At 43.2% G+C, this 18,050-nt stretch overlaps 1 protein-coding gene across 4 annotated transcripts in view; it reads left to right on the top strand.

The window, feature by feature from the left end:
- The first annotated feature begins 3,934 nt into the window (after positions 1–3,934).
- Positions 3,935–18,050, top strand: part of SPAG6 (sperm associated antigen 6) — a 95,213-nt gene continuing 81,097 nt past the window's right edge. For all 4 annotated transcript variants that reach the window (XM_030550377.1, XM_030550378.1, XM_030550379.1 and 1 more), the window contains exons 1-2: positions 3,935–4,106; positions 4,254–4,349. In XM_030550377.1, the coding sequence (XP_030406237.1) occupies positions 4,082–4,106; positions 4,254–4,349 (121 nt within the window). In that variant the 5' untranslated portion in view covers positions 3,935–4,081. The remainder of the gene's footprint in view (positions 4,107–4,253; positions 4,350–18,050) is intronic.

Genomic DNA, 18,050 nt, shown 5'->3' with positions numbered 1-18,050 from the left:
CGATAAACATCCCCCAGCTTTCCCAAAAAACAGAAAAGGCGTCTCCGCAGCAGCAGCATTTGGAAGCCACCCGAAGTTGTTCCTTGCTGAGCAGTCAGCCAAGAGTCGCCACGATGGAGATTTATTTTCTATACAAGACACTCCATGGACCAGCGGCTGCTTTTCCAGCCAAGTGGTTGGCAGCAGGTCTCCTGACAACCCCAACATGGGACTAGCGAGGTCACCCAAACTAGCAGCAGCCGCGTACGGGCAACAGAGCCCTCGGCAGAAGCAGCAGCGTCGACATGCTGAAGTCACCCCCCCGCCACACCACCCCGGGGCGAAGGTTGCTGCTGGCCGTTTGTTTATCCCCATAGGGAATCACCACCAGATAGGACGCTCCTCGTAATACAGACATTGCTCGGGCAGCGAAGTGGGAGGAGAGCCAGAACCTGGAAACATTCACTGCCCCCGAGTAGTGCGGTGCTTGCTGCTGCGCGCAGTGCCGCGGAAATCCCGAGGGTACCCAGAGCTATAGACCTTAGGCAGGAGAGAGTCTCCAGGGAACATCCGCAGGATCGGGCCCGTGGGGTGCAGCTCTTGTTTGCAACAAGAGCCAGGTCTATACGCTGCCTACTGCAGAGCCGCCCCCGCCTTTCCTTCCTCCCCCAAACTCCGCCGCTTTACCAGGGCTCCAGAAAGCCTCGAACTCTAGGGGGAGGCGATGCGTGGGGGTGGGTAGCTGCGCCCGCCTGGCGCCTCGAACAGCTCAGTTCAGTTCCTCCCTGCTTGTCCAAGGAGACTTCTCTCCTCCGGCTTGGGGCTATGGCTTCAATTCCCGGCTGCTCGGCGGAGAGCGGCGTGCAAACGCACAGGCTGCCGATTTCCTTTTTAAAAAGTAAATGTTTCAAAACTGGATTAATGCTTTGATTCAGTTACAGAGAAAGGAGGGGCAAAGGCAAATTGTTTCCGATGCTTAAATCTTTTTTGTGAAGATCTTAAACCGTTGCAGGAGACCCAGCTGGGCTTTGTTAAAATGCCATTTGAGTTCTTGTGAGACATTGATTTTCACTAAACCCATTACATTTTCTTCCCCTCCAATTAATAAAGCTGAGGGAAAACCCAGAAGTAATGAAAGCAAACAGGGTTTTAAATTAAAACTCAAAAGTAGACCTGCTAAATCTCACTCAGTTGAGGGAGTGAGAGATTCCGTCATTTGAGATTAATTTTAAAGCAGCATTTAAAGGCTTTCCCTCGACGGAGGAAGGATTGCTGTGGCTGTTTGCTGTGGCTTTCACAGAAGCACTTAAAATCTCATGACTTCATGAAATCATTCTTCTCTGGAGCCTAGCACAAGCAGAAACAGTGGAGATGTTTTCCTTATAGGTCGTGAGAACAGTAAATTTCAGATGAAGCTCAGGGTCTTAAGCACCTCTTGAAATCGGACCGTGTGTGTGTGTGTGTGTGTGTGTGTAAGACTGAAATGTCTGTATTATTTTACATATACTAGGACTTAGAATGACTCTCTCTGAAAAAAAAATATCCTAAAACTTGCCACTTAAATATATAGTTGAAATATAAGTGATTTTATATATATATATATATATATATATATATATATATATATATATATATATATATATATATATATATATATATATACACATCTTAGGTGGCAAATCTGTGGAATTGTCCCAGATTGAGGTGTTGTTTGAGGAGATTTTGGAACAAACCGAGAAAATAAACTAATAAATCACCAGGATCAGATAGTATTCACTCAGGTGTTCTGAAGGAACTCAAATATTAAATTGCAGAACTACTAACTGTGGTATGTAATTTATCTTAAATCGGCCTATGTACCAGATGACTGGTGGATAACTATAATGTGACACCAATTAAAAAAAAAAGGTGTCCTGGTCATTGCAGGCCAATAAACCAGTACCAGGTAAACTGGTTGAAACTATTGTAAAGAACAGAATTATCAGACACCTACATGAACATGATTTATTTGGGAAGAGTCACATGGCTTTTGTAAAGGGAAATCATGCCTCACCAATCTTAGAATTCTTTGGGGGTGTCAACAAACATGTGGATAAGTGTGATCCAGTGGATATAGTGCACTTGGACTTTCAGAAAGTCTTTGACAAGATCCTTCATCAAAAGTTCTTAAGCAGAGTAGGCAGTCATGGGATAAGAAGGAAGGTCCTCTCACTGATCAATAACTGGTTAAAAGATAGGAAACAAAGGGAAGGAATAAAAAATGGTCAGTTTTCACAGTAAAGAAAGGTATATAGTGAGGTCCCCCAAGTATCTGTACTGGGACCTGTGCTTTTCAACATATTCATAAATGATCTGGGAACGGGAGTAAATAGTGAAGTGGAAAAGTTTGCAGGCCATACACAATTACTCAAGATAGGTTAGTTAAGTCCAAAGCTGACTGCAAAGAGGTATAAAGGGATCTCACAAAAAATGAGTGCCTAGGCAAGAAAATGGCAGATGAAATTCAGTTTTGATAAATGCGAAGTAATGCACATTGGAAAGCATAATCCCAACTATGCATACAAAAATAGAGGGGTCTAAATTAGCTGTTAACACTCAAGAAAGAGATCTTGGAGTCATCATGGATAAGTTCCCTGAAAACATCTGCTTAATGTGCAGTAGCAGTCAAAAAAGCTAACAGAGAATTAGATACCATTAGGAAAGGGATAAAAATAAGACAGTAAATATCATTATGCCACTATATAAATCCATGGTATGACCACACCTTGAATACTGCATGCAATTCTGGTTTCCCAATCCCAAAAAAGATATATAAGAATTGAAAAAAGTACAGGGAAGGGCAACAAAAATAATTAGGGGTATGGAACAGCTCCATGTGAGGAAAGATTAAAAAGACTGGGACAGTTCATCTTAGAAAAGAGACAACTGAGAGAGATATGACAGAGGTCTATAAAATCATGTATGGTGCGGAGAAAGTGAATAGGGAAGTGCTGTTTATCCCTTCATATAACACAAAAATCGCGGTCACCCAATGAAATTAATAGGCGGCTGGTTTAAAACAAACATAAAGTGCTTTTTCACACAAGACAGCCAACCCCTGGAACTCATGCCAGGGGATATTGTGAAGGCCAAAAGTATAAAGGTTCACAATAGAATTAAATAGGCTTATGAAGGATAGATCCATCAATGGCTATTAGCTAAGGTGGTCAAGGACACAACCCCATGTCCCAAAACCTCTGACTGCTAGAAGCTGGAACCAGAGGATGATGGAATCAATCACTGGATTAAGTTCCCTGTTCTGTTTATTTGCTCTTAAGCATCTGGGACTGGCCACTGTCAAAAGACAGTATACTGGGCTTGATGGACCATTGAGCTGACTCAGTATGGCCTTCTTATGTTAATTAAAGTGTGTGTTCCACAAAACACACCAAGGCAAACAGGTAATGGGGAGACAGCTTTTCTTCTTGGGAGAGAAAAGGCAATGAAATAAATAAAAGCATGATGTCACAATGTGATAAAATGCATGAGACGGTGTATATGTCAGTCTATATGGCATAAAGACATGCCATACATTTTATGTGGCTATGTAATATGTCCTGCACCTACGCACTTGTTTAACTTTACGCACAGAGCGGTGTAAATACCGTCTATAGCTAGTAACAGCCAGCAGGTTCATTGCACTTTCCCCACTCTGTACATACGCGGCTCCCAGCCCCCAACGGCTCTGCGTAGCAGCTCTGAGCACCCCAACACCCGCCCGCCCTGTGTCCATGGCCGGGGCTGCCCCCGCCCGCGTGCGCAACGTCTCCCGGGGGGAGCAGCTCCGCGCGCGCTCGGCTGCGGGGTCAGCCACCTGATGTCACAATCCGCCGGGGGCGGCTCCGTGCCCCTCCCCCGCCGCCGGCGCCCGGCTTCCGTTTGGTTACCTAGGAGAAGATACACACTGCGGCGCGGCGCCAAGCAGCAGCTGCCTGGTCCGGCGGGGCCCTGCTCGGCCCGGGAGTCCGCGTGAGGGGATTCGCGCGCGGCGCTGGTAGCCCAAGTAGAGAGCGCCAGGTGCCCCCCCCCAGCCCCTCTCGTTGACTCCCCACCACCCGGAGCCATGAGCCAGAGGCAGGTCTTACAAGGTATTGATTTAGCGGAGTTGCCACCATGGGGCCAGGCGCAGCGAGCCCCTGGCTCCAGCCGTGGGCCGGCGGGACTGGCTCGGCTCGGCTCGGCTCGGCTCGGCATCGCTTCCCATTGCTAACTCTGTCCCCCTCTCCCACTTGCAGTTTTCGAGCAGTATCAAAAAGCCCGAACGCAGTTTGTTCAAACGGTTGCTGAACTTGCTACTAGGCCACAGAATATCGAGACCCTCCAGAATGCAGGTAAAGCGCTTCCCTTCTTCCGCCGATCGGGGCCGCAGCCCTCGTGTGCGGGCACCAGACCACCACGCATGCCCAGGGTGACTTTTACTAGCCTGTACTAAAAGTATTTGCACCTTAAGGCCAGTCTGCATTTGCTTATCGAACTGCCATGTTGACAGCAAAGGAACTCCAAGAGCTGTAGTTGCACGATTCGTTTCCCTGTCGCTATGCCAGCAAAAGAGAGGAAGGGAGGATCGTATCCCCCCACCCAGGAACGAGTCTGCTGTTAACCTTTTTCACTCTCCCCCCCCCTGCAGTTTTATGAAGGAGAAAAATAACGCAGGTGTTACATTTAAAGAACAAATACTAGGGTTTACAGTCTGCTACTATCTAATTTGAGTGTTTAAACTATGGATGGTAGAAGGACAGCATTTTACTTTGCCATTATAATGGTGTCTGACAATGCTGGAGTAGAAAATATTGATCTCACTGATAGAGGCGAAGAGAAAAACTTTACAGCTTTACAGAAAGACTCTAAAATATAAATGGTTCCTGTTCACAAAAGCTAAAAGTATTTTAGGCATAGTGTGCTGAATGAGAAAATAAAATATCTGCAATTTTTTAATATACAGCATTTATCCATGGAATTCTTCTAGAGAGGGCTCAAGACTTTCTGTTTTGTTTGACCTGTTGCTTAGGCTTTCAACTAGTCAGTGTGTAGGTACTGTATAGTTCTCTTTGCAATCATATTTGGGCACCTTGTCTGTTGTATCTTCCTGGGTGAAATTTGGAAGTTTAACAATACCCTCGGATTGCGCACACACATTTTCTTGCTTGACCGCAATTTTATTTCTAATTTTTTTAAGACTATGGATACCTTTGATACACTCTCCTACAAATTCCAATTTATTTGTATTTAAAGGAAAATTTGGCAGTATAAATGAACATTTTTTAAATAAAATTGTATTTGGAAGCATGAGGAATCGTTAATAAATGGACTTTTAGATGAGGCTAGTTGTAATATTGTAAAGCAAAATCCTACTCAAAAGGTAAGAATGTATATGTTGTGATATGAATGTATATGTGTGCTCCAAAATGTCTGTTAGTCTATAAGGTGCCACAGGATTCTTTGCTGTTTTTACAGATCCAGACTAACACGGCTACCCCTCTGATACTATGTTGTGATAGTTGTTTATAAATTGTTGAATGCTTTCAGCCATCTGATGTGTTCTGCAACCAGCTAGAAATTCAGACTTATTGCTGTTATGAAATTAAATAAACCAAAATAAGAATTGTCAGGCATGTGAACTGATGAACAGTACAACCCGACTTTACTTATTTTATGGTATTGATAAACTAATTAAAATACTGTAAGCATTTTGTTTTAAATACTTGCTTTCCAAGTCTGTTAGTAGTAGTAGTAGTTTTCCTGAAATGGGATAGGCACAAAGAAAACATGTACAACTCTATTAATAAATTTTGAACCAAACCATGTCGCTGTACATAAGTTCTTGTTAAAGAAATGTTGAGCTTGATTGTGCAAATGATCCATGAATGGAACATCAATTAAGTAAGCCTTTTATAGTATTATATGCCTGTCCATACTTCTTGATTTTGTCTTCCACAAAACCAGAGTATACATAACCTGATCTTGGTGTCCTTACTGATGCAATTTGTCCTCATTTGTGAAACAGGATTGTTTGCTTGAGTATGAACTACTCGTGATTAAGGGATTTGGGATGGGGCCGAATATTTTAACAAATTGCATTTCTTTTGGAAACAGTTCTGCAAACGATTCAAGTCAGGATCAGACCTTATATTTGCTATTTAAAAAAAATGACTAAAGAAAGTTATTGTTTACAGAGAGTGAATAAAAAAACCCAACTAATCAAGCAAATCAAACCCACCAACCAAACAAAACACCCCTAACTTCCAAGCACAGTTCTACTTTACATTATTATTTTTTTAAAACATTTGTGGTTGATTAACTTAGTATAAAGCTATTTGGTTAGTTGAAATTCTGATCACTTTACAAACCTGAAGGAAGAAGTTCAATGTCTCTACAACTACCTAACAATTAGAAAAAGAAAATATAAAAATCACCTTTTTGAACTTAAGTAAAATGAAAACAATGATGTGGTTTAGATGAACAATAACTAATTTTAAAAATAGGAAATGTGTTTAGTGCACTAACTAGGATTTCACCCCAATGTCCTGAGGTCAAATAGTAGACTAGCTCACAACAAATTTTTTGGTGGCCTCAGAGAGCGGCCACCAACTCTTGCTGGTGGCCGCAATGACATTTTTTCTTAAAATACTTAATTAACTTTATGAAAAACAAATAAATATGCGCATACGCATGTCCAAATCATTGTAATTTATTTATGTAGGTTTTTTTGCAGACTCAATAATAAAAATAATGTACAGTTGTCCCTATTCCGTACTGGACCTAAATAGAATAGAAACACAAATAAGATGCTTTGCATGTTTTGCTTTTTTTGGTTGATTTTTTTAGACTTGATAGCTAGTATGTCTGCTATTGTGAAAAGTGATATTTGTATATTTGTTAATATCACTTTGCACAGCAGACTTAACTCATCCTTGGCAAGCTGCGGGACAAATTAAACCCTGGATGGGGAGGTGGGTAAGGAGGCAGGAGGGCCAGGGCGATGGGGATGTGTGAGTCTGGGGCTGGAGCCTTGGGTCCCGCTGCACAGGTGGGGGCTGGAGGCAGCAGGTGCTAGTGGCAAAGTGAGAAAGGTGAGCCCGTGGCCAGAGCCCGAAGCCCTGTGGCTGGGGGACAGAGCCTGCTGCCTACCACCCCAGGGCTGAAGCCAAAGCCCAAGCCCCACTGCCCTCCAGGAAAGTGGGGAACTCACACTGGTTGCCTGCTCCTACAGTGTTTGTGGCTCCAGAAGGTGGCAGGGTCTAACCCCTGCTGGAGGCCCTGGAATAGGAGCCATTGCTTTGCCCCTCAAGTCACCACCCAGGAGGCTGTGGCTGCAAGAAAAGCCCCTGGTGGCTGCATGTGGCCACATTTGAGAAAGTCTGGACTAGCTTACAAGTGAGAACAAGGGCTCGGTACTGCATCCACTGATGTCACTGGAAGCAGGACTGGGGGATGATTTTAATAGTTTTATCCTAGTTTCCACTTGTGTGCATCATAAAACCATCAAGCAAATTGGCATGATTCAGCCTGTTGACAGTTTCTGTTCAAAACAGGCCTGGGAGTGGGATATCTGAAGTATTCCAGTTCAGTATTCCAGTTCTGTTTTTCTAAAATGTGTATTCTAGGAATTATTTTGGGGAAATCCTATCGCCTGTGTTATACAGGACGTCTGACTAGATGGTCACAATGGTCTCTTCTGGCCACGGAACCTATGAGGGACCTGATACTGTATTTGTTGGGCAGCCAGAATTCCTACTGAGTTTTGGATGGACAAAGAATGCAGGATCAGGCCCCAGCCTACTGATGTATTGGAACAGCAATACACAATGTTTTCTGCCAGACATGTTTCAGTTTAGTCCTGTTACTTCTGTTTCATAAGTTTTAAATTTTCTCTCAAATTTTTAGATAAGAAAAATATTTGCAGTGATAGTTTTTGTATAATTTTTTTAACTGCTGACGTTCCCAGACATTAAAAATGAAACCTGAATCCCTCCTTGAAAACCAATTCATAATCATGTGATTGGAACAGCAGCTATAGTTATCGAAATACTTCAGCAGATGTGTCAAATGTACAATTTCTAAAATTGAATGTGATTAATTGCTTAAAAAAAGAAAAGAAAAGAACCAAGAACCATATTTTGAGGCATTATTGTCTACCAGACAACTGTCCTGTCTTTTATGGTGGTCCTGCTATATAAAGCTGTTTCTTATGAAACAAGGGAGTGGGAGGGAGTCCTTTATTACATAAGAATGAAACCATTCTATATACACTTAGAGGTTGTGTCTTTGCTTATCCTTATAAAGAAAGCTCATTATTTATTAAGCAGAGAACTGTTTTAAGAAGATATAGCACTTGATCCTCAAAGATGCTTACTGCCTAAACTTCCACTGACTGTAACAGGAGTTGAGGGTGCTTATCACCTTGCAGGAGAGGGCCCCTATTGTGCATTTAAAGGACTGTCAGGCCTGATCCTGCTCCCAGTGAAATAAATGGCAATTTTGCCATTGTATTAAATTTGAGCAGCATTGGGCCTTTAAATAACTTGCTTTACATCAGTCAGTGTAGAAATCCTTAGCAATAAATACATGAAGATTCCTAATGTCATTTCAAAAATGAAATAGAGTTTGAGAGGGCTCTTGCTATTTGTCAGTGTCCTTGATCAAAAGCATCCAAGCTGGAGATGTTGTTTTTAAAAAAATTGATTACACTTCAAGCACCACTTATCTAGTATCATAATAAATGCCATTTGAGGAGGCATGTGAACGAATAGCAAGTAACAAGATATGCAATATCAGTGGCAACTGTATTGTGGTAGTAGATAGATAATAATACTAATAGTGTAATTGAATTTAAAATATAATAGCTCAGATTGCACTCCTAGATCTGCTCACACAGATCACCACCACCTTCTGCACCAAAACAGGGTCAGTGTCAGTGCTTACTTTGTAACGAAAGAGGTGTCGGGACTCAATCAATTCGTTTACTTTCATTACTGACACACCAAACCTAGGAGGTGCCCGGGCTGAGCACTGGCATAAATTAAACACTGTTCAACTCCCTTAGCAGCACCATTTTCCCCTTTCAGACCCCATGGAGGCCTTTCGGCATGGTCTGGGCTCCGTGCTAGTGGAGACTGGGGATCTGTCTATGCTGCAACTTGGAGTGAACCTCTCAGCCTGGGTGGACAGACTCGTGATAGCAGGGCTCAGCCTAGTGCATTAAAAATAGCAGTGTGGATGTTGTGGCTCCATCCTATTTTTAGCACACTAGCTTGAGCCTCTCTGTCTGTCCGCACTGGGAAGTTTGCTGTCAGCTGCAGCCTACACGTACCCAGGGAGGGCTGAAGGGAAGATACACATCTTCCCACTCCAAATACACACACACCTCCTGGACTTTGTGGCGAATCCTCAGTAAAGATTATATAGCCCCAGACTACATTATTCTGTCTGCAGAGCCCCTGCCCCCAATCCTGTAGCTACAACTGTCCTGGGAGCTAGGGGCCATTGCAGATAATGCTTGATGCAGGTGGCTCTGGCTTTCCTCTGATTCATAGATTCATCGACTCTAGGACTGGAAGAGACCTCAAGAGGTCATCGAGTCCAGTCCCCTGCCCTCATGGCAGGACCAAATACTGTCTAGACCATCCCTGATAGACATTTATCTAACCTACTCTTAAATATCTCCAGAGATGGAGATTCCACAACCTCCCTAGGCAATTTATTCCCGTGTTTAACTACCCTGACAGTTAGGAACTTTTTCCTAATGTCCAACCTAAATCTCCCTTGTTGCAGTTTAAGCCCATTGCTTCTTGTTCTATCATTAGAGGCAAAGGTGAACAAGTTTTCTCCCTCCTCCTGACGACACCCTTTTAGATACCTGAAAACTGCTATCATGTCCCCTCTCAGTCTTCTCTTTTCCAAACTAAACAAACCCAATTCTTTCAGCCTTCCTTCATAGGTCATGTTCTCAAGACCTTTAATCATTCTTGTTGCTCTTCTCTTGACCCTCTCCAATTTCTCCACATCTTTCTTGAAATGTGGTGCCCGGAACTGGACACTATACTCCAGTTGAGGCCTAACCAGCGCAGAGTAGAGTGGAAGAATGACTTCTCGTGTCTTGTTTACAACACACCTGTTAATGCATCCCAGAATCACGTTTGCTTTTTTTTCAACAGTATCACACTGTTGACTCATATTTAGCTTGTGGTCCACTATGACCCCTTGATCTCTTTTTGCCATACTCCTTCCTAGACAGTCTCTTCCCATTCTGTATGTGTGAAACTGATTGTTCCTTCCTAAGTGGAGCACTTTGCATTTGTCTTTATTGAACTTCATCCTGTTTACCTCAGACCATTTCTCCAATTTGTCCAGATCATTTTGAATTTTGACCGTGTCCTCCAAAGCAGTTGCAATCCCTCCCAGTTTGGTATTGTCTGCAAACTTAATAAGCGTACTTTCTATGCCAACATCTAAGTCGTTGATGAAGATATTGAACAGAGCCGGTCCCAAAACAGACCCCTGCGGAACCCCTTGTTATACCTTTCCAGCAGGTTTGGGAACCATTAATAACTACTCTCTGAGTACGGTTATCCAGCCAGTTATGCACCCACCTTATAGTATCCCCATCTAAATTGTATTTGCCTAGTTTATCGATAAGGATATCATGCGAGACCGTATCAAATGCCTTACTAAAGTCTAGGTATACCACATCCACCACTTCTCCCTTATCCACAAGACTCGTTATCCTATCAAAGAAAGCTATCAGATTGGTCTGACACGATTTTTTCTTTACAAATCCATGCTGGCTATTCCCTATCACCTTACCACCTTCCAAGTGTTTGCAGATGATTTCTTTAATTACTTGCTCCATTATCTTCCCTGGCACAGAAGTTAAACTAACTGGTCTGTAGTTTCCTGGGTTGTTTTTATTTCCCTCTTTATAGATGGGCACTATATTTGCCCTTTTCCAGTCTTCTGGAATCTCTCCCGTCTCCCATGACTTTCCAAAGATAATAGCTAGAGGCTCAGATACCTCCTCTATTAACTCCTTGAGTGTTCTAGGATGCATTTCATCAGGCCCTGGTGACTTGCAGGCATCTAACTTTTCTAAGTGATTTTTAACTTGCTCTTTTTTTATTTTATCTTCTAAACCTATCCCCTTCCCATAAGCATTCACTATGTTAGATATTCCTTCAGACTTCTCAGTGAAGACCGAAACAAAGAAGTCATTAAGCATCTCTGCGATTTCCAAGTTTCCTGTTACTGTTTCTCCCTCCTCACTGAGCAGTGGGCCTACCCTGTCCTTGGTCTTTCTCTTGCTTCTAATGTATTGATAAAAAGTCTTCTTGTTTCCCTTTATTCCCATAGCTAGTCTGAGCTCATTTTGTGCCTTTGCCTTTCTAATCTTGCCCCTGCATTCCTGTGTTGTTTGCCTATATTCATCCTTTGTAATCTGACCTAGTTTCTATTTTTTATATGACACCTTTTTATTTTGTAGGTCATGCGAGATCTCGTGGTTAAGCCAAGGTGGTCTTTTGCCACATTTTCTATCTTTCCTACCCATCGGAATAGCTTGCTTTTGGGCCCTTAATAGTGTCCCTTTGAAAAACTGCCAACTCTCCTAAGTTGTTTTTCCCCTCAGTCTTGATTCCCATGGGATCTTACCTATCAGCTCTCTGAGCTTACCAAAATCTGCCTTCCTGAAATCCATTGTCTCTATTTTGCTGTACTCCCTTCTACCCTTCCTTAGAATTGCAAACTCTATGATTTTATGATCACTTTCACCCAAGCTTCCTTCTGCTTTCAAATTCTCAACGAGTTCCTCCCTATTTGTTAAAATTAAGTCTAGAACACCTTCCCCTCTAGTAGCTTTTTCAACCTTCTGAAATAAAAAGTTGTCTGCAATGCAGTCCAGGAACTTATTGGATAGTCTGTGCCCCGCGGTGTTATTTTCCCAGCATATGTCTGGATAGTTGAAGTCCCCCATCACCACCAAATCTTGGGCTTTGGATGATTTTGTTAGTTGTTTAAAAAAAGCCTCATCCACCTTTTCCACCTGGTTAGGTGGCCTGTAGTAGACCCCTAGCATGACATCACCCTTGTTTTTTACCCCTTTATCCTAACCCAGAGACTTCCAACACTTCCGTCTCCTATGTCCATCTCCACCTCAGTCCAAGTGTGTACATTTTTAATATATAAGGCAACACCTCCTCCCTTTTTCCCCTGTCTATCCTTCCTGAGCAAACTATACCCATCCACACCAACATTCCAATCGTGTATTATCCCACCAAGTTTCAGTGATGCCAACAATGTCATAGTTGTATTTATTTATTAGCACTTCCAGTTCTTCCTGCTTATTACCCATACTTCTCGCATTTGTATATAGGCATCTAAGATACTGGTTTGATCTTGCCTCCCAGTTTTTCCCTGACCCTCCTTTCTCTCTGCTATTATAGCCCACGCTTCCCACATTTGGTGCAGATGTGTGCAAGTTTGGTGATACCCACATTTGGTGCAGAGTGTGCAAGTTTGGAGCCTACCCTTTGGCTTCTTCCATGGGGGAGCAATTCCCCTCATGGGACAGTGAGAGATCATTGCGAGAGAACCTTCACAGAGATTTCCTTCCCTAGAGCTCCTTCCTGTATGTGTACTTTCTTGCTAGCCATTGTTCCTGCCTTGGATGGTTTTGTGAATGAGTCTACTCACATGAGTAAGTGCTACTCATTACTCAAAGATGAGTAAATGTTGAAGAATTGGGCCTCTTAATTCATAATTGATGCACATGTTTGAAAAGAGGAAAAAAAATCCTCCCCCAGAAAACCTGTGTCAACTGGTAAATGTGTAACTGAGACACTAAAAAAACAATTCACTTAACAAATTTCATTCTAGTGAGCTGGTATTTATGGAAGAAATCTATTTTGATGTTAGTAGTTTTACACATTTCTTTTAAAAATAAATCTGTTCCATTCGCAGGCACAGCCCGTAAATGTTGGTATCAGAATTAATTATTAAAAGAAAAACAATGATTTCAAGTATTAGAAATTGCATATTTTCAACAATAATTAAAAATTGACTTCAATCAACTCCTCCTCCCTGTGTGATCAAAACTTCCACCTGCCTTGAACTTTGGGATAGTTTGGAATCAAGTCTGAACTTTTGGCACAGGCCCATTTCTGTTAGTGAAAATCTTATTCACTGTGAGCCTAATTCTGCCATCCTCATTCATCCTTAGAAGCAGAATATTCTGCAAGTAGTGCCACTGGAATGAATGGGATTACCTGCTGGGCAATTTGCTATTTAATAAGAATAAGTACAGTGGAATCAAGTTCTGTGAGTTTAGCGATTTCTTAGTTTCTGGAAACCAGTTCTGTACTCTCACCTTCAGCTTGAGTGAGAATTTAAGTTATACATTTTCTTTCAGTGGAGCTTGCACTGATGAGGATTGTTGCTTTAAATTATGAAATTAGACATCCAGTTGGAATTAAGAATCAGTTTTATTTCTCTGATTGAAATGGCCTCAAAGCCAACAGACTAAGGAACAACTCTTGCCATCCTTTCCCATGGCTGGATCATGCCCTTCTGAATGGGGTGGCTAGGAGTTGGGTAGAAAACTGAGGATGGAATTTGAGAATTTGAAAAATGGAATTTGAGAGGCAGTGTAGTCCAGTGTCTAGAGAACCGGATATGGAATTGAGAGACCTGCTGGTGACCTGCTGGGTGACCTGTGCAAGTCACTTTACCTCTTTGTGCCTCTATTATGTCTATTCAGAGTATAAGCTCTTCAGGACAGGGGCTGTGTCTTATCTGTTTGTACAGTGCCGAGTGTGATTGTGGGGGGGAGGAGGAGGAGCTTGATGTCAGCTGAGGCTTCTAGGCACTATTGTAGTATAAATATGAAACATTTCCAGCTCTCTATTGGTAGGGTGGTTTTTCTAGAGAGGGCTGAGTTCGTGGCCATAAAAGGGTAGTGTGGACATAGAGTGCATAGAAAGGAGGATGACCTTGTTGTTAAGATAGTGGACTGGAACTCAGGAGATCTTGACTCTCTCTCAGGTCTGCTATGAGCTTCCTATGTGGCTTTGAGTAAACCATTCAAGCTTCCCGTGTACTTTAGTTCATGTAAGATAGGAATAATAATACTACTTCTACCTCAAAACAGTGTTGTCAGTATATATCCATGTCTGTCTGTGAGGCTCAGGTACAAGGTTGATAAGCATAATGACAGTACTTATTAATAATAATTATTGATAATAGTTAAGCTTGGAATGATGTAGCAAATGGGTGCTAGTGAAAATGGAGATTCCTGAAAGCTGAGACAGGTAGGATATTGGAGTGGAGTAAGTGGAGCTGCTAAAGAGTAGGACATGGTGGGATCTACTGAAATTTTCTGCCAGAAACTTTAATCTGACATGGTACATTCTGTTTAGGAGATGGGATAATGTAATGCAGAATATGCACTGCTGGCTCCAGCTCTACTCTGAGTCCACAACCTTTCAAAACCTGCAGTCCCAAATTTGCGGAGGTGCTTCAGCGTGCTTTTACTTTGAGGAGATGGTGCTCAGGTTCATCTTGCTCCACTTGTGCATGGACTAGCCTGTATTTTCACAGTTTCCTCCTTTTCTAGGACACATTTGGATGGATGATTTAGTACTTAGGGCCAGATTTTTAAAGGTATTTAGATGGCAAAAGATACAGATAGGGACTTTTGAAAATCCTACCAGGCAGCTACCTACATTGGTAGGTGCCTAAATGTCTTTAAAAGTCTGACCCTTAGACCTTATTAAGGCAAAACTCTGACTCAACTGGTAGCATTGCCTGAGTAGGGCCTAGAGGATCAGGCTCTGACTAAGGACTTCAGGGTTTTGCCCCACATTTAACAAAATGTAAAAGAATCTACTCTTCTTTATTGCATAAACTTACAAAGCGCTTTGCAAACATCATGTTAATGCTACTGGACTCGCAATAATATGGGTTTGAGGATCAGATGCATAGAATAAGACATGTAACCTGCTCTAGGGAATCTACGTTCTAAGAGCTGGATCCTGCAATTGGTTCTGCGTGGACAGACTCCTGTGCTCATATGGATCCAGTTATAGGATCTGGATGTATGAGCCCAATCCTATGAGGTGCTGAATTTCCTCAACTCCAATTGACCAACTTCAGTGGAATGACAGAAGATAAAGAATGCTGTTGAGGTGACTAGGAGTTTGTGAGAAGAGAAGTGAGTGGGGAAGTGGAATAACTGATATGGTAAAAGCTGGGCGAGAAGCATGTGAAGGGGAGACTGGAGATCAAAGCCAAGAGATAATCACTGGAGTCATGGTGGGAAAATAAAGTAGGGAAGTTGCTTTCTTGGGGTTTTGTGATTTGGAGCTGTCCACTGAAGGAAAGAAGCAAGTGTGTTAATGCAAGTAACAGAGATATCATGAGGGGGAAAGAGGAATCATCACCAGGGCCCAGAAAGTAGCCTTTGAAAGGGATTTGTTGGTCCTGAATCTTCTGTCTCTTTTGTGTCCAGTCTCTGTGGATGAAGCCCACAGGTAGTGTAGGGTGGTAGAGATCCTGTTGGCAGCTGCTGGTTGGCTTCTGAAGTAGCCAGTAAAAGGGAGGAACTCCTTTTGGCTTCCTTGATTTTGTTGCTCCATGCCTATGTGAAGGAAGCCTGTATGGGATTTGGGTGGGAGATCCTGCTGGAGGTTGCTGATTAGCCACAAGAAGGGCATTTTAGGAGATCCAATTCTCCTGGATCCCTTCTGCCTCCAGCCCATATGGAAGAGGCCTATGAAATAGCTGGGAAGGTCTTAAAAGGAAGTGGCTTGCTAGTACTGGCTGCTTCTGGATCCTCTGCTGACAAAATGAGTGTTTGTCATGTTCTCCGTCATCTGTTAATTACACTGAAAATTGCCCAGTTATCCAAAACATCAGTTATTGAAACATATTCAGTATCCCTATTAATATCTGGAGAATCCTAGCTATACTCAAGCAGAGGATTGGTGGTGGTAGGAATGCTCTCTCAGAGAAATGAATGTGTGGCTGAGGATTGCTATTTGAGGGGTTCTGTGAGAGGGAATGTCTTGAGACAAGAGGGTGAAGGCTCCCTTTCTCATTAAGCTTCAGGGAAACTTCTAACCAAGTCTAGTTAAAAGTCTTGCTGCTACATTGTTTCTAGGGGGGAGGATTTGAGATAATCTAGGATACTATTCTATTTCCACTTTCTCCAGACTCCCTAAGGTTTCCTCTATTATTTGGTCTTGGTCTGGATTTGGGAATCAAGATTCTTGAAAACTCAAGGTTACTTGACAATTGCTTGAATATTATCATTATTAACTTACTGAATGTCCTCCACATGCGCTGGGCACTGTACAAAACCTAGAGTACAGTCTAGCTGCTGCTCCAAAGAGCTGATCATCTACACTAGATGGACAGCACAATTCAGATGCAAAATACACTGGTGGGTCACAAAGTGGTGTAGATGGTTTTTTAAAGTTTTTGTGGAAGAAATCTGTTTTTAAGGAGGACTTTGAATGAAAATAAGGTGATTATCAGGTGCAGACTGAGGGATTTCGAAGCATAATGGGTGACATAGGATCTTCCCTTTGTATCCAGTTACATTATTTTTTTCTTTTTAAGTTTCAGGTGTTCTCCCCCAAGCAGTAGAAAGAACCAAACAAAGGCTGCTGTCTGTGGCAAATTACCCTTTGTTTGGCTGCAAGGTCCTGGAAAGAAAAACCTGGAACCTGTAGCTACCCTGAACGTTTTTCCCTGATAAAGTTAGGCAGCAGCCGACACTTGTCTGCTGAAGTGAGACAAATCAGGCTTTTTCACAACACCACTACTTGAAATGTGTGAGTTAAAAGTGATTCAGCTTATAAAGGCTGTAAGGGTTCTTTGAAACAAAAATGATGAATTAGAAACTGTGGATGGAAAGGGGAATCGTTCCTTGTCCAAGGTCAGTCACTGGGAGGTTATGTAAGGGAGAATATTTGGATACTGCTCTTTTTTTACTCCATCTCTGAATAGCTAATAGGTTCAAAGACAAATTTAGTCTGTTCATATAAGTAGTGTACAGTCAAACCTCGCAATAATGTGCCCCGCCATAACGCAAAATCGCATATAACACGATCATAGGTTGGCTCCCCTTTAAGGCATAATACCAGTGGTTCCCAGCACCATGGCACGGGAGAGAAGCTGCAGCCCCACACCTGCTGGGGACAGAGAACTCCGAGGCTGTGGGCGCCGGTGTTCTCTGTCCCCAGCAGGCGCGGGGCCGTGGCTTCTCTCTGGCTTCTCCGGGGCTGCAGGTGCCGGTGCTCTTTGTCCCCAGCAGGTGCAGAGCCGCAGCTTCTCTCCGGCTTCAAGAGGAGCCATGGCCCCACACCTACCAGGGACAGAGAACTCCAGGGCTGTGGGCTCTGGTGCTCTCTGTCCCCAGCAGGCGTGGGGCCATGGCTTCTCTCCGGCTTCTCTGGGGCTGCAGGTTCCAGTGTTCTCTGTCCCTGGCAGGCCGGAGAGAAGCCGCGGCCTCGCACTTGCCGGGGACAGAGAGCACCGGCGCCTGCAGCCTCGGAGTTCTCTGTCCCCGGCAGGCGCAGGGCCACGGCTCTTCTTGAAGCCAGAGAGAAGCCGCGGCCCCGCACCTGCCAGGGATAGAGAGCACCGGTGCCCCCAGCCTCAGAGTTCTCTGTCCCCGGCAGGCAGGGAGCCGTGGCTCCTTTCCCCTGCTGGGCACCAGGCGGCGCACGTCAATGCACCACGTTGGGGACCACTGACTTAAACTGACTGGCTTGAAACCCTGCTATATCACGACCCTGCATTTATCGCGATGGAATTTTTTGGACCCCAAACATCATGTTATATCGGGGTTTCACTGTACTTTGTTGTTATTCTTTGCTTTCTACATTGTTGCATGCAAACAAAATTAGGAAATTCGTCAATAAAGTTTTCCTGCCTCTGTAACAAGACACTTCTCTGCAGCAAGACCAAAAAGCCACCCCCATCAAACCTCTATAGTAGGGCACTGCTACTTCCAGTTCTCAGTCTGCTCCTTCTGTTTC

Source organism: Gopherus evgoodei, chromosome 2, assembly GCF_007399415.2.
Source record: "Gopherus evgoodei ecotype Sinaloan lineage chromosome 2, rGopEvg1_v1.p, whole genome shotgun sequence".
Classification (NCBI taxonomy): domain Eukaryota; kingdom Metazoa; phylum Chordata; order Testudines; family Testudinidae; genus Gopherus; species Gopherus evgoodei.
This window is presented reverse-complemented; position numbering and strand designations above follow the sequence as displayed.